General features: G+C 41.8%; 1 protein-coding gene across 1 annotated transcript in view; it reads left to right on the top strand.

Moving 5' to 3' along the window:
• LOC148360750 (teneurin-3-like) overlaps window positions 1-17,690 on the top strand; it is a 238,694-nt gene that overhangs the window by 45,965 nt on the left and 175,039 nt on the right. The window contains exon 2 of the mRNA XM_088341657.1: window positions 15,540-15,707. Within this exon, the coding sequence (XP_088197783.1) occupies window positions 15,548-15,707 (160 nt within the window). The 5' untranslated portion in view covers window positions 15,540-15,547. The remainder of the gene's footprint in view (window positions 1-15,539; window positions 15,708-17,690) is intronic.

Genomic DNA, 17,690 nt, shown 5'->3' with positions numbered 1-17,690 from the left:
TGACACCACTTGGATAGATGTGAAAATTCAAGAGCTGCAAATGATATACAGAAGAAGACGTTGACTTATTTAAACCTCCAGACATATAGCTTTGCACAATGCTATTCAGTGTTATAGCGACATCGATATGACACCAAAGACGAGGACTAAGACCACAGGGGATTTGTTCTCATGGCTTTAGTTACCTTCTTCGGATGGTTAAACATCAGCAATACAATCCACTTTGCATTTCTCTGAACTAAAACAAAATATAGTTGTTTAAACATTGAAAAACGCTTTAATGTTTTAATGTTAATTCTTCAACGTGGATGGAGACTGATTTGACATGCTACCATCAAGTCATCCATAACACCATTCTTGTCTACCACAAAAGCCCTGGAAATGAGAGTAGTGCGAAAAACTTGAAGGCCGTGTTATTTCACTATATTTTTTACCTAAAAGCTAAAATAAAGATGCAACTATCTATGAATGGACTATGGCATCCAGAATAATCTCATCTCATTAGCTGCACCGCTTATCCTCAGTAGGGTCGCGGGGGTGCTGGAGCCCATCCCAGCAATCATCAGGCAGTGGGCAGGGGACACCCTGAACTGTTTGACAGCCAATCGCAGGGCACACAGGGACAGACAACTCGCTCGCTCATTCACACCTAGGGACAATTTGGACCGGCCAATCCACCTGAAATGCATGTCTTTGGAATGTGGGAGGAAACCAGGGTGCCCGGAGGAAACCCACGCAAGCACGGGGAGAACATACAAACTCCGCACAGGAAGTCTTGTGGCTGGATTTGAACCCACACAGGAGGTTCCCAAGACCTTAGAACTGTGCCGCACACGCGCTCACCACTGCACCGCCGTGCTGCCCATCCAGAATAATTTAATGTACTATTCAAAAATATACTCTCCATAGCTCTGTGTCTTTTTACCTTCTGTTGCTCTCTTCCTTTCTCTTTTTCTCTCTTTTCTCTTTCTCTCTCTCCTGCTTTCCCCTTCCTCTCTCCTTCTCTCTTTCTTGCTTTCAATTTCTCTTTGGGTTTCTTTTTCCTCTTTCCCCTTCTATACCATTTCTCTTTTTGTCTCTTTATTTTCTCCCGTTGTCTGTTTCTCTCTCATTTTCCCTTTCTCTTGTTCCTTGTCCCACTCTTTCTCTCCCTCTGTTTCTCTTATTTCTTTCTCTTTTCTTCTAAATCGACTAGTCCGGCCACCGAGAAAATGTTTGTTTTATCGTGCGGCCCCCGAGTAAGAATGAGTTTGACACCCCTGATATACGGTATTAGTCAGATGTAAATAGTGCCAAGCTTGAAAAGATGGGAACAGGGAACGGCGCTCCAGGCTACTGGTAGAAATGATGTAATGATATCTGGCACACAAATACTATCTTACAGTGTAAACAGACACCTTCATGGTGGAAAAATGATGTTTTCGCATAGGCTAATGATTTCTCGAAATGCTTATAAATCAGTTTCAACCCAACATAATCTTATCACTGTGTTGAAATACGAGGTGTTGTTTGAAGCAAGGTCAAGTAAGCTGCCAGAGGCATACCATCCAGGCCTTATCATAAAAAGCACTTAAAGCTTGGTAGGAAATAGAAGTTATTGTATACATTTATTTTCAAGAGACTACCGTCCTTATGTCTGGGAATTTGTCATCTTCTCGTCCCGTTTGCTCTACCAGCACAGATTTTCTAAGCTCTTACAGACTCCAGATGTGTTTACACGAAGACTATAAGAGAATTACAACAAGCTAAAGCTTCCGCCCATCAGCAAGAAAATAAAAACACATAAATAACCCACAAAAAAAAACAAACAATACTTTTGGTACCTTCAGTTTATGCATTGTTTATGTTTTGTCAAGTCAAGTCATGTTTATTTGTATAGCCCTTAATCACAAAGAGTCTCAAAGGGCTGCACTGACCACAGATTATTGCAAACCACAGACTATTATGACACCATGCCCTGATCTAAAACCTACATGAGGGCAAATAATACACATATATTGTCAACATAAAATATAGGTTATTCATCAGCTATAGAATAGCAATTTGTTTTAAGCCGAAATTTAAACAGTTCCACTGAGGTCGCAGATCGAATCTCAGAGGGAAGAGCATTCCACAGCACCGGGGCCCGGATGGAGAACGTTCTGGAACCTGCGGATGTCTTCTTGGCTCTTGGGATCACCTGTAGACCAGCGTTCTCAGAGCGAAGGCTCCGGACCCGAACATAGGGGGAAATTAAATCTGAAAGATATAAGGGAGCAAGTCCATGCATGATTTCGTATAATACCAACATAACTTTAAAATGAAATGAAATGAAATGATCTGCATTTTTACAGCGCTTTTCAAGTCAATGACTTTCCAAAGCGCTTTACAATGTGCTCCACATTTCCCAATAGCGGCCTTGCAGCCATGTAAGGCGCTAACCTGCTTATTGGGGCTATTAGGGGTTCAGTGTCTTACCCAAGGACACTTCGACATGTAACACGGACAACCGGGATTCGAACGAGCGCTCTACCTCCTGAGCTACTGCCGCCCAGAAAATCACATCTTAAGCTAACAGGGAGCAAATGGAGGTTAGCTAAACTCGGGTAATGTGATCAAACTTTCTTGTCATAGTTAAAAGCCTCGCTGCAGCATTTTGTACCAGCTGAAGGCTCTTGATTTTGGACTTCGGGAGACCGGAGAGTAGTAGTGAATTACATCGAGACGGGACGTAACAAACGCGTGAATTATAATCTCCGCATCCGACTGAGACAGCAGAGGGCGAATTTTAGCAATGTTGCGAAGATAGCTTTGTGAAATCGAGGTACCATTATTCCGGACCATATGAATTGCACGTACTGTCGAGTCCTACCTTTCTCATGGCCCTGGATACTGCTGCCAGCATTGTGCTAAATCAACCGTTGGCCATGTCTAAGTCTTGAGTCCCCTTTTCATCCCTTAAGTTGTCCATTTCCTGCACCGCTTATCCTTACTAGGGTCGCAAGGTTGTGTAGCCCATCCCAGCCATCTTTCGGTGGGCAGGGGACACCCTGAACTGGTTGCTAGACATACAACCATTCACACGCTCATTCATACCTAGGGACAATTTAGTCAGTTGACCTGCCATGCATGTTTTTTGGAATGTGGGAGGAGTGCCCGGAGGAAACCAACACAAGCATGGGGAGAACATGCAAATTCCGCACAGGGAGGCTGGTACCTGAATTTTAACCTGGGAGAAATGAAATGAAATGAAATGATTTGCATTTATATAGCGCTTTTCAAGTCGAGACTTCCCAAAGCGCTTTACAGTGTGCTTCACATTTCCCAATAGCGGCCGTGCAGCCATGTAAGGCGCTAACCTGCTTATTGGGTGTATTAGGGGTTTAGTGTCTTACCCAAGGACACTTCGACATGTAACACGAAGGAGCCGGGATTCGAACTGCGATCTCTTGATCCCAAGACGAGCGCTCTCCCTCCTGAGCTAATCCCTCTCTTATCATTGCCAAATTTGAAAAAGCGGTAAAAATCCATTAACGGTAGACCTAACGTGATATACAGTATACAGTGGCGACTTTACTTTCAAGCTACTCAAGATACAAAAATTTGACATCTTGCCTACCATAGAAGAGAAAATCCAAATTACAAGAATTTCTACACCAAGGGTCTCCAACATGGTTATCCTAAGGATAGCTGAGGTGCCCACTGACCTTGTCTGAAAATAATTCACCAGTGCCTTGTCATTGTAATTTTCAAGTTAAATAGTTGACGGTTTATTTAACCCCAATTCCAGTTGTTAATTCATAATTACTTGTTAATAACATAGTAACAACATAGTAATAAGAAGATAAGTCGGTATTTGTGAAATACTTATCAAACTGGGTGCCCTTTTGCGCTAATTATCTCTCAGCTTGAAATTGGAGAGCCCTGCTCCAGACGCGACCATTAGAAACTGCTCCAGACCGCTCACTGCCACTATCTGCTCGTCTCAGTTAGTGCATCTCTCGGCCGGACCGAGGGGTGTCGGACCCCTGACCCGGCCAGGGCAAGGCCTCTTAAGACTGCGGCAGACTGGCGGGCGAGTTGATTTACAAGCTGTCATCAATGAGTGGCCACTAAGCGGGTTGCCGATTTGGAGGGACAATTGCCAGGAAACGATGTGTTCAGATGGAATGTGACGTCCTGAAGACCCCTGACCACCAAACCCCCCTGGCAACAACACGAGCGCATCGGCACAGAGCGACTGCTTGCCCCACGACGCATCCCTGTTTTTATGCTTAGGCGGGATGCGGGTAATAAAACGGTCGAGGTGGCGGAGCAGGATGCGACAGGCAGACATCATTGTGGCGACCCCCGCCGGACAACCCTGGCCCCGTTCTGCTTCTGTGCTGCCCTCAGGACCTAAACCCTTCTGCGGGGAACGCTGTCGGGATCAGAACGGAGACAGGACCCGCTTATGTTTCTGACAAGTTTTACTGGAAGAAAGAGATAGGTTTGCGCCCACGAGCCGTTGATTGCTGGACACGGGAAGCAGGTCGCTCTGATCGCGGAAGTGGATCTTCCGTGTCGAGCGATGGTGGTGTCGGGAATGGAAAAACTGGTCAGTAGGGACAGGAGAGCAAAAACGTGGTCATAAGCGAGTCGTAAGCCAGGAAAGGAGAGTAGACGTGGTCGGGGACAAAAAGAAGTCAAAAGCCGGGACCGGGGAGTATACGTGGTCAGGATCAGAAACGGGTCGAAGCCGGGGGACAGACGAGAGCAAAAAACAGGTGGGAGTCAGGGTCAAAAAAAGGCTTGCCTAGTGTTAACTTAGGTTCGCAGACGGACTGACAAAAACTCAACCCTTTTGCAGATCTTTTATCGCTGGGTGGGGCTTTTAACTCAATTTATTATCTTATTACTGTATTATTATGTTCAATTAATATTTGAATGTTTCTAAGGATCAGGAAGACGTGTTTCATAGCTATTTAGGGTTAACCTAATACAGGAACGGGTTAAATAGTTTTCAGTTGTTTTATTTTGAGAAATTTCACTGAAGATAAAAAGAAAAACAAATTACAGTGCTATGATATAATTTAGTTTCAGATTCACGTTGTTTAAGACGTTTCAAATGACATTTGAGTGATTTATGAAAAAACGTTGAGCTATAAAGAACTGTGGATTTATCTGGGGTTTATGAAGTAGAGGAAACCTACTGAGTTGCACAGCTGTGTGGTTGACAGCTCCCAGAATACAAGAGTGGAGATTAAAAGTATAGACAATAGACTGGAGAGAAAGACGAGAAAAACAGAGAGCTCAGCATGCCGCAGCAAACAGATGTTCGCTGTGTACGTGTGTGCACTAAATATACTTGCAGTAAAGAAATAAATCAACGGAATTAATTCACTAATTCACACTCTTAGATTGTATCCATTTTGGTTTGTCCAACTGTTGAAGAAAATGTATGTGTTTTTGTGGTGACCCCTTCACATTTTGAGGTTTTTTTCTGTTTTGGCATGTTGCAACACACATAACGTCACAAAATTAACAAATCACCCCAAAAGAATAAAGTGACCTGGGTAATTTTGGACACTCCGTCCATCTTCCATCTTTAAACCTCATCACTTATCGTTACATACATTAGATAGATAGAGATAGATTGATAGATACTTTGTTCATACCCGTAGGGGAATTCATACTTCCAGCAGTATCCTTTTGTTGTTTATTAACAGATTAACAGGATGGCCTCGGGGTGCTGTGTTGTAGTTTAGCAACAGGGGAGTGGATGACGTCACACGCTAGGCCAAAAGTTTGACGTCCCTGCAGCAGGTGGAAATCTTTGTGCCCGGGGTTACACGACCTCGTGTTCACGTAGATAGCGAGTCCGCTTCCCGCAGGTTTTTGTGTCTCTGTCTGCCCTAACAGCGCTGAAGCCGGGTAGCTCCACGTTAGCGTCCGAGATGCTAGACGTGAGCCACGTTTCCGTAAAACACAGCAAACTGCCCTCCCTGTACGCTTTGATGTTTTTCACCAGCACAGCCAGTTCGTCGGTCTTATTTGGTAGAGAGTTCACATTTACCATGATTACGGACGGTACCGAAGGCTTCTATCGCCGCCATTATTATCAATCTCAATATAAATATACCACTTAAAATTTGTCTCCCTCGCACAGTTACTTAATAGTGTTGGAGCTCGTTCTGATCATCCTTTTTGTCCTAAACAGTGGTATCAAAACAAAGTGCGAGCAAAGTTATGTTGTAGAAATGTCACAAAATACTGCATACAAGGATACTAATGTATTTACCTTCGGCACATATGGGGCTGGGCAAGAGGGGGAAGGAATGGGCGCCGTGTGTGTGTGTGTGTGTGTGTGTGTGTGTGTGTGTGTGTTTTTGATAGCTTTGCCCATGCTCTGGATACTTCCCTGGAGTATTTTCAGTGTTTACAGTTTGTTCTGTGGGTTGTCATCATAAAGTGTCTCAACAGTGAACATACATTGTTTAATGAGCTTCTATTTTAAAGAGTTATTTAGCAATGTACAGCCAAAACAGGGTATGTTGGTGTGTCACATTGATTGTTAACTGTAGTCAGGACCTTGCCCTATATATACTAAACACAATCCCTGACGTTGTCCCGGGTATACACATGCTTAAACTGGTATTGCATTTTAACAAGTCCCTTTATTATCTCCAGATGTACTCATCAGAAGAGCCATATAAGGCTTGCGAGCCATAGGTTCCGGACCCCCGTTATTAGTTATTTGTTTGCCAATTCAGAAATAATAATGATGTATTTTTGTATTGTCTGAAGTTCATTTTTTTCTTCATTTTCATTTCAACAATATTTATCCACAAAACATTTTCACGCGTAAATTTATGAAATGGGATCGGACGTCATACTACCTAATTAGTAAGCCACAAGGGCCCAAAGAGACCCAGGGAGACCCTGCAACGACTCCCTCATTTCCATCACATGCTTTCTTGGAACTCAGCTTGCAATGGCACAGCTCTATTGTTGTGACAACAGTAGCGCTGGCAGCAGTGGCGGTTGAGAGTGTGTCAGCCCAAAATATTCTTATGCCCTTTTCCATACTGGACATATCCCAGGGTTCGTAAGGGTGCTAGAAATCCTTGGAATTTTAATGTTATGTTTTCAAGGGTTGAAAGTGCTTGGATTGAAATGAAATGATCTGCATTTATATAGCGCTTTTCAAGTCAAGCCTTCCCAAAGCGCTTTACATTGTGCTTCACATTTCCCATGTAAGGCGCTAACCTGCTGATTGGGGGTATTAGGGGTTCAGTGTCTTACCCAAGGACACTTCGACATGTAACACGGAGGAGCCGGGATTCGAACTGTGATCTCTTGATCCCAAGACGAGCGCTCTACCTCCTGAGCCACTGCCCCTAAGGATTTTGGCTGAAGTATCACCCAACACCGCTCTCTGGTGGCTTCACTTTGCCATTATATTTTTTCCTTCGTGATTAAGGAAAGCTGATTAGTTTGTGTGGTATTGTCCTATGATGCGTCATCGCCCCCTACGGGTTGCGCCTAAGAAGTCCGGTGCATGTCTAAATGTCTATTAGTGCAAAGAGTACGGTCTGCATTTATAGAGCGCTTTTCAGGTAAATGAAGACCTCCCAAAGCGCTTTACAATGTGCTTCACACTTACCCATTCACACACACTCACATACCGATACAAGGATGCATAAGCAAGATACTGGACGGACAGGACAGGACAGGACAATGTAGGACACATTGTGGTAAAAAGTCAGAATGGCTACCGGCCTTTCCACATGTTGTTTACATTCAGATTTTGGTTGATTGATGAACAAGAATCGTGGAAGATAAATAGGTCAGTTATACCAGTGTGCCGCTGGAATTTTATCTTTTAAAAAATGTATTCAGTATTTTTGCACTCTTCAGACGAGGAACTGTAATAGTCATCCATATCAGTAGGTGGCAGTAGACTTTATATACTTTTTATGTACTAATTATCTACTCTTGAGGTAGCACAGTACATTTAATAACTTCATTTGTTTAACAAAGTGGTTTAAGATTGTACTGTAAAAATTAAAATATAAAGGGCATCATTCTTTTTTTATTTTAAGTATTATTTTCTTCTTTTTTATATACTAATTATCTGCTTCTGAGGTAGTACAGTGAAATATTGGACATAACTTCATTTTCAAACATTTTCGACGGACGGTATGCCACAGAACTTTTTTATAAATAAAAGTGTACCTTGGTTCAAATACGGCTGAAAAACACTGAGTTATACCTGTATGATTAAAATGTATATCCATTTTGTAGATTTGGACTGGTGTAAAATGACAGCTCTGTTGGATATTAAAAACATGTCGTGCGAGTCATTAATCTTGTTGTGGCACACTGATATACAAGGAAATTTGAAAGTGGGCACTCTGCACCGAAAAGGTTGCTGGGTTTTTGATGAGCAATGCGAAAAAGGGAAACAAATCCAACATGAGATCTGTGTTCAGTTGATAAAGGTCCAGGTACTCAATCCTCTTGATCAGCTGGGTTTTCATTTGATCTGGGAGAAACATACTCTCTCTCTGTCTCTCTCTCTCTGTCTCTCTCTCTGTCTTTCTCTCTCTCTCTTTCTCTCTCTCTCTCTTTCTCTGTCTGTCCCTCTGTCTCTCTCTCTGTCTCTCTCTCTCTGTCTCTCTGTCTCTCTCTCTCTGTCTCTCTCTCTGTATCCCTCTCTGTATCCCTCTTCGTCTCTTTCTCCTCTTTTTTCTCTTTTTCTCTCTTTTTGTCTCTCTCTCTCTTTCTCTATTTCTCTCTCTCTCTCTCTTTCTCATTTCTCTCTTTTTCTCTTTTTCGTTATTTTTCTCTCTGTCTTTCTCTCTCTCTCTTTCTTTCTTTTTCTTTCTCTCTTTCTTTCTCTCTCTTTCTTTCTTTCTCTTTCTTTCTTTCTTTCTTTCTTTCTCCTTCTTTCTTTCTTTCTCTTTCTTTCTTTTTGTTTTTTTTCTCTTTCTTTCTCTATTCCTTTGTCTTTCTTTCTCTTTCTTTCTCTATTCTTTTGTTCCTTTCTGTCTTTCTTTCTTTGTTTCTTTCTTTGTTTCTTTGTTTCCTCCTTTGTTTCTTTCTTTGTTTGTTTGTTTCTTTCTCTGTTTCTTTGTTTCTTTCTTTTTTCTTTTTTTAATTACTTTCTCTCTTTCTTTATTTCTTAGATGCAAAGGAGTAGTCGGTTAAACTGAAGGGATCGTTTGCTTTTATCTTTTTATTTTTTCAAACGATTTTTTTTCCAGCACTGCAGATGTGAGTTTTGGTTATATGTCATTATAATTTTACAAGGCCGTAAGATGACTTCTGTCATTTTCCGGGCATTTCTCCAGAGTTCGGTGTCATTTGAAGAAGCCCTGGATGCCTTGCTCGCCTTTGGGTTTGCTCGTCCCTGTCTGTTGTCTTGCCCTCCTTCTTTATATCTCATCTCATGCTTTTCTGACTCCAGCTCGCTTGGCTGGCTCTTCAAGGTCCATCCCCCCTAGGCACAATGTACTGAAAACTGGGTGCAAGTAAAAAATATCTTGTAGGTGTGAAAGCGTAGTTTAAAAAAAAAATGTTTTATTGTGGCAGGGAAGTGTTTTCTGTTCAATTCAATCCTTTATTATATATACTGTATATATACTGCCTAGAAATGTAAGTGGAACATTATAAAAACACATCGGATCTTGTTTTTTTTTGTTTTAGAATATTACCATGCCCCAAATACGAGTTTTTATTGCTTGGAATGTTATGATTATTATTTTTATGTTTATCTGAAATAAATTGGCTTTTTCGGTGAGTGTACATACTTGAACACTCATCCAATTTCACAGACTGGCCGGAATGGGTGAAAACTCATGTATTCTGAAGTCGACAGGCTAAGTACGAAAAATAAACTCTTTAGCCGCCCCTGGAGTAGTAAATTGAAATACAATCCAACACTTTTTACCGAGAGTTAAGAAAATGAGCATGGATAAGCAGGATTCGAATTACCGTACCTTCATTATTGTAATAACAACAAAATTAGAGTAGCACGCCAGTTAAAAGTTAAAATAGAATAAATAGAAAAATATAAAGTATTCAAAGCACGGCGGCGCAGTGGTTAGCGCTTGTGCGGTACAGTTCATGTCATGGGAACCTCCTGCGTGGGTTCAAATCCAGCTCCAGACTTCCTGTGCAGAGTTTGTATGTTCTCCCCGTGCTTGCGTGGGTTTCCTCCCACATTCCAAAAACATGCATTTCAGGTGAATTGGCCGGTCCAAATTGTCCCTAGGTGTGAATGAGCGGGTGAGTTGTCCGTCCCCGTGTGCCCTGCGATTGGCTGGCAACCAGTTCAGGGTGTCCCCTGCCCACTGCCCAGAGATGGCTGGGATGGGCTCCAGCCCCCCCACGACCCTAATGAGGATAAGCGGTACGGCTAATGAGATGAGATGAGATGAGATAAAAGTATTCACCTGGTGTAAAGTATATACATCTAAAATAAAAACAATATGCAACTGGGATATTGCCAGTGTCTGAAACTTGTGACAAAAAGTTACCGGACACCAGGCAAATTTTCAGAGTTGTCTGCCCAGTCATAAAGTTGCCTGCCCCATTTTTCACAACTTGAAACACAATAAGACGACTCATCGCAAAAACAAAACATTGTTGCAAAGTATTAAGGGTTGATAATCAGAATATATAACAGAACAACACTTTAAAATTAAGTTTATTATAAATCTAGTTATGACATTCATTGCATGTATATGACATCGCTGTTTTCCTTCTGCCATCAGTATGTACCTATAGTTACTCTTCTTCATTAATGCAACGTTTGCGTTGGATTGTCCACTCCAAGCCACGAGAACTCCTCTTTCCACGATGCTTTTAATGTACCTTCACGTTTTGTAGCGTCATACATTTTGTTAGCTTCTTTTGAATCTTTCTTCTGGGGCTGAGGTTTTGGCTTGTTTCCTAACCACGTATCCATTTTATTGGGTTCTCTGTGCGTCTACTTTGGAAAATGATATGCAAATGCACGACCTTATAACGCTCGGAAAGGTCCGGAACCATGAAGTTGTTCGATGCAGGCTTCTGATTGGCTGACGAGTATGCAAATTGCCAAACTAACCGAAATTCCCAAATCGAACGAAGATTTAAATATAATAAAAACAAAATCCTTTTTTTTTTTTCTCTCTTGAAAAAGTTGTCGGTCACCCGGGCAGACATCGTTGTGTAATTTGTACGCCCGACATAAAAGATGCACGCCCCGGGCGTCGGGCAGACGTTATTTCAGACACTGGTATTGCACTTAAAACTGTTCCTCGTGTCCTATGTGTGCTTATGGTTTCGTGCAGGAGTCGACAATGCAAAATGTTGAATGAGCCTTTTTGAAACAAAAACATATATTTTTTTCCGGAGCCACAAAAACGTAAAAGCCTTATATATATTAGATATATTTTCCCACTATCAAACATTACTAGTTGGATCCAGTGCAACCTGTGGAGTATGATATGCCATGTGACTACAGTTTTGTAGTTTAACATTAGTACAATATGCTGTATGTTGCATTGATTGATAGAATTAAAGAAAAGCAATACAGAAATCCAATGTTAGATTTCCTTTTTATTTTGAGGATTCGAAAAAACAGCAACAACATGGAACGTGAGAATGTAGTTGCTTGCGAAACTATTTGGCCCCTTGAACTTTGACCTTTTGCCACATTTCAGATTTCAAACATAAAGATATAAAACTGTAATTTAGTGTGAAGCATCAACAATAAGTGGGACACAATCATGAAGTGGAACACACTTTATTGGATATCTCATCTCATCTCATTAGCTGCACCGCTTATCCTCAGTAGGGTCGCGGGCATGCTGGAGCCCATCCCAGCAATCATCGGGCAGTGGGCAGGGGACACCCTGAACTGGTTGCCAGCCAATCGCAGGGCACACAGGGACAGACAACTCATTCGCTCATTCACACCTAGGGACAATTTGGACCGGCCAATTCACCTGACATGCATGTTTTTGGAATGTGGGAGGAAACCGGAGTGCCCGGAGGAAACCCACGCAAGCACGGGGAGGACATACAAACTCCGCACAGGAAGTCCGGTAGCTGGATTTGAACCCACACAGGAGGTTCCCAAGACCTTAGAACTGTGCCGCACACGCGCTAACCACTGCGCCGCCGTGCTGCCCTTTATTGGATATTTTAAACTTTTTTAACAAATAAAAAAGCGAAAAAGTGGGTGTGCAAAATGATTCAACCCCTTTACTTTCATTGCACCAAACTCTGTCCAGAAGTTCAGTGAGGATCTCTGAATGATTCAATGTTGATCTAAATGACTAACGATGATAAATGGAATTCACCTGTGTGTAATCAAGTCTGTATAAATGCACCTGCACTGTGATAGTCTCAGAGGTCTGTTAAAGCGCAGCAGCAAACCAGGCAATGAGAGCCATTCAACGCAGAATGCATTTAATAAAAATAAAATAAAATATCCTTTTGAAAATGTAAATAAGAAAATTCTGTGCAAACATCAAACTAGTCAGTGCATGGGTGAAACATTGCAACATCCTATTCTCTATCTTTTGATAAATCCAGAGACAATAGTTTCAATCCCATCCAAGTGCATCGATAATATCGATATTTGGATCGGTGCTCCCACCCTTAGCTTGTATCAAAACTTGGTTGACAGTCGTGGTGGAATAAAAAACTTCGGCCACACAATACCTTCAACTCATTCAACATGTAACCGTATGTTTTATTTACCCACAATGCCGCTTGTGGCAAACTTGTTGAAAATGTGTTGGCATGACCTGCCTGTGAGTGTTTCTGTGTGTGAGAACAAGAGATAATGTGTGAGAGGATCTATGCCAGAGCGCTGTGTATTTGTGTGGAGGTAATGGCCTTTGGCATATTTTAAACAAATACGGCTTGGGTTTCTTGATGACAGAAAGGAATATTTGCAAACATTTATGAAGTGGTAGTACAACACACCCTACTTTGCTGATTCTGGACCCAGGCCCAGTTGGGGATCTCTTGATGACTCTGGCGCCACTAATATGCTTACAAGCTTTCCAGCATCATATTTCCAGCCATACAAAAAGCCTTGACAGAACGTGAGAAACATTAGGGATCTCATCAGAATGCGAATGATCGAGGTAATCGCAGACCGCAGGCTGAACTTTAGGATACTTTTTTGTATCTAAGACTCAGCAACCCCTTTTACCTTACATTTGGCCAATGATGCAATGAGAGATGTGAGAAAACCTGTAAACGTTCCTGGAAACAATGCTAGGAGTCCCAATTCATGCTATTCCTACCCAATGTTCCCTGTAATTTTCCCCGGGTCTGAGCGTTCACACAAAGTCGGTGAGCAACGCTTGAAACAACAGTGAGCAACAGCAACCCCAAGTGTGGCAACTAAATCATAATCAAACATGTCCAAAACTTGACATTTTGCTGAGTTTCCGGCAATGCAAAATGATTTTTCTCTTTTGACTGAATTGACTCATGAACTATTGCAAAGGTTGTACGGCCTACAAACGCCCTTTGTTCTTACAATTCTTTTACAAGATATCCATTTCGTTTTTTTTTCCTGATATATTTTGTCGCATAATACTAACATTTTTGGGGGCTTTATTTAGTCTGTTGCACGATACAGAACTGTACTTAATCACATTTTTTAGTGGAAGTACAATATTGGCAACAAGATTCACATGATAAAATTGGAAATTATGTGAATGCAACACAAACTTTTTCCTCTTTTTTCCGTGTTTTTTTCCTACTTTTTTGTTACTTTTTTCTTTTTGTTCTCTATTTACCTTTTTCCTACATTTCTTTCTTTCCTTTTTTTCTGACTTTTTTCCTAAATTTTTCCTTCTTTTTTTTCCTCTTACTTTTGTTTCTTTTTGGCTCAGCTTTTCACTATTTTTTCATTTTGGTATTTTTTTCTTTTTTTGTTCTATTCCCCCTTCCTTTAAGTCATTTTGTGCATCATTTTACATAATATTTGGTCATGTTGGGATTAAAGAAGCAAAATCAAGCCGAAGAGCCGTTTAGGACCCGAAAGAGCCGGTTCCTTTTAGTGAGCCGAGCTACTAACTTTACTCAACTTCGTTCTACTTCTACTCGACTTCAAAATACTGCATTTAGGACGCAACGTCAGGGGAACCCGTGTATTTTTACCTTCATGCACTGTAACTTTGACTTAAGTCGCTTCTTAATTAGTCATTTTGAGCCCTCCTTTTTGTGCCCTGGCTCGATTTTCTTGTGCGCTGAGAATGTGCGAGCAGTGCACAATTGCGCAAGCACGCAGCTTAGAGAGAACGCTGTTCCTACCCAAAAGGCATTCGCCATTTCAAATGTCCACATTTTTTGCACGGTTTTGTCTCCGAACAGTAAAACCTTAACATGTCCAGACAGCATCTTAGACAGCATAGTAACGTTTTTCCTCAATTAGTGGGTCAGGACTTGTTTTCAGTACCGTATTTCCAGACTATAAGTCGCAGTTTTTGGCCGAGGATGTGATTAGTACTCCAGTGTGACTTGTATGTGAAATTATATCATTGAGTTTGACATTTTTTTACTGGTACTGTGTATCGCTTCACGTGTTATTTTTACACTAAACCGCAAGAGGGCGGTCCAGAACTGTCTTGATGATTTCGGCATTAACGGAGACATAGATGTCACGACTTGTCAATACATACAAGGAAGGCTTATATGAGAGTATATGTGGTACTTGAAGTAGTTTTGGTTTTGCTGTTGTTTTTTTTTTTTTAAAGGTAAATGTATTGTACCATCTCTGCTTAAAGATGCAAAATCATTTTATTCGATACATTTTCGTTGCGATAGTTGCACACCAAAAGTCCCATTGATCCTGCCATACTAATTGGGCACCAGTTGCTTGCAATGTCGTGTTGTGCCTTGCCCTTTCTCTCCTTGGGAAAAGCAGCCTTACTCAATTATCCCACCTTGTCACGAACCAGGAACAGAGACGGGACCCAGTAGCGTTCGTTTACTCGGTTTTATTGATAAGAGGAAGAGAAGGGCTTGCTTCCACAATCCGAGAATCGACGGACCAAGAGGAGCAGGAGATGCGGAAGTGGCACTTCCGTTTCTAGCGAGAAGGGTCGAAGACAGGCAGGAAATACAAATCGTGAGCCGGGACTGGAGAGCAAAGGCGTTGTCAAGTTCGTAAACGAGGTCGGTAACAGGAGGCAGGGTGGTAACGGGGCAAAACAGATCGGATGACAGGCAGGCAGGACGAGGCAGAGTCAGGTCCGGAAACAAGTTGGCAACGAGGATCAGGCAGAAAAAAGCAGGGCAGGAACATAGTCTGACGTATGAGCTGACTGAGCTGGAGGCAACAGTTCGCATAACGATCTGACAGGGATCTCTTGGAAGCCGGGGGTTTAAAAAGGAGTTCATCAGCCAATCAGCTCTCAGGGCTGTTGGCGCCAATTGAGCAGTCATAGGTGCTCTGAATCTGTAATCATGACACACCTACATCGGCATTTTTTGTTGGCATTGTTACACATTTCATTTTGTGTTTTGAATTCCTCATTTTCATTTGGGCTTTTTCCTTTTAGGTTTCCCCATGCCCTCTCCATCATGTCCATCATCTGTCTTTGACGAAACACATCTTCATTCAGTGGATCTAGTTGACAGCCCAGATTTAAGCGAGACGGCTGAGCAACAGGATGAAGAGGTGCAGAGAGTGGATTATACTACGCTATTGTACTTACCTGTAAACCATGGTAATTCATTTTGATACTTTATCTGTCCTCAACTGTTGCCCTTTCTTACTTCTTCTAGTTTGAAATAGGCTCTGTTTGGTGTTTGCCTTTTCCTTACTAGGGGGCGTAATAGACAAAACCAAGATAAGGGATGAAGGTGGCATATGTCTATTATCAGTGTCTGAACGGACACCAGGGCAGACAACTCTGAAAAGTTGCCTGTCCAGCCATAAAGTTACCTGTCCCATTTTTCCCCAACTTGAAACTCAATAAGACGACTAATCGCAAAAAAGAACATTGTTGCAAAGTATTAAGTTACGGTGGCTTAGGACTGAGATAATAAATTTTATATATTTAGGTTAGTATTTTAGCTGTTATTTGCGATTTTACTATATTTTTTTTTACCTGTTTTTCTAAGAAAAATGCTTAAACTGGGAAAAATGGATCTGCCAGTGGAACCATCAAATGCTTTTAGTATGCTGTAACTGTATTTTGCAGCGGATCTTAACCAGCTTCATCAAAAAAATGAGATTTACAGTACCACCTCATGAGCAGATAGCTTTTATCTCATCTCATCTCATTAGCCGTACCGCTTATCCTCATTAGGGTCGCGGGGGGGCCGGAGCCCATCCCAGCCATCCCCGGGCAGTGGGCAGGGGACACCCTGAACTGGTCGCCAGCCAATCGCAGGGCACACAGGGACAGACAACTCATTCGCTCATTCACACCTAGGACAATTTGGACCGGCCAATCCACCTGAAATGCATGTTTTTGGAATGTGGAAGGAAACCGGAGTGCCCGGAGGAAACTCACGCAAGCACGGGGAGAACATACAAACTCCGCACAGGAAGTCTGGAGCTGGATTTGAACCCACGACAGGTTCCCATGACAGATAGCTTTTATATAAAAGAAAAATAATATGTAGTCTGCTGCCACATACTGATATGGAATTCTACAGTTACTGATCACTGGAAGAAAGCAACAATATTGAAATAACATGCTTTTTTTGTGTGCAAAGATAAGATTGGGCATTTAACTGTGGCACACTAGACCAGGTCTCACGGCAGACTGGTGTGCCCCGGCACACTGGTTTAAAGTCACTGCCTGCATGTTGGTTAAAAATCAGGCGATGGTGTAACTGCAGTCCTGCAATCCTTAGAGATGTTTTTGTGATTAAGGGCTATACAAATAAATGTGACTTGACTTAAATATATAACAGAACAACTCTTTAAAATTAGGTCTGTTATAAATCTACTTATAACATTCATTGCTTGTATATGACATCGCTGTTTTTCATCTGCCATCAGTATGTACCTGTATTGACTCATCTTCATTCATGCAATGTTTGCGTTGCGTCGTCTGCTACAAGCCACGTGAACTCTTTTCACGATGCTTTTAATGTACGTTTACGTTTTGTAGCGTCATGAATTTTGTCAGCTTCTCTTGAATATTTCTTCTGGGGCTGAGGTTTTGGCTTGATTCCTTACCACTTATCAATTTTTCTTGAGTTCTCTGTGCGTCTACTTTGGAAAACGATATGCAAATGCACGACTATATAACGCTTGGGAAAGTCCGGAAGCAGGAAGTTATTCAATGCAAAATTCTGATTGGCTGAGTATGCAAATTTCCAAACAAACCGAAATTCTGAAATTTCCCAACCGAACGAAGATTTTGAAATCTGGAGGGACGAAAGCATTACCAACTTGGGTGCCGAGGTGCTTAACTTGTTTGGGTGTTTGGGCATTTGGGTTGGCCATGGTCCACAAATTTTTTTGTGTGTTTTTTGCTACTTTTCCCCGTTTTTTAAATTTTTTTTGTTTTTTATGTGTTCGTCTTGCTGTCGGTCACCCCTCTCGAGTGATATGACCAGGGTAGATAGATAGAAATCACGTCAGTTTCCCGTTGCGAAGCTTAAGCATCAGCAATTTAGCAAGGCAGGACTGCCAATGACCCTGCATCTGTCATTGTGAATTTGAACTCCAAATATATCATGTTGATTTGGAG

This window comes from Urocampus carinirostris, chromosome 8 (genome assembly GCF_059441175.1).
Source record: "Urocampus carinirostris isolate Australia breed hairy pipefish chromosome 8, RoL_Ucar_1.0, whole genome shotgun sequence".
Lineage (NCBI taxonomy): Eukaryota > Metazoa > Chordata > Actinopteri > Syngnathiformes > Syngnathidae > Urocampus > Urocampus carinirostris.
The sequence above is the reverse complement of the archived record's forward strand: the minus strand, read 5'-3'. Positions and strand labels throughout refer to the sequence as shown.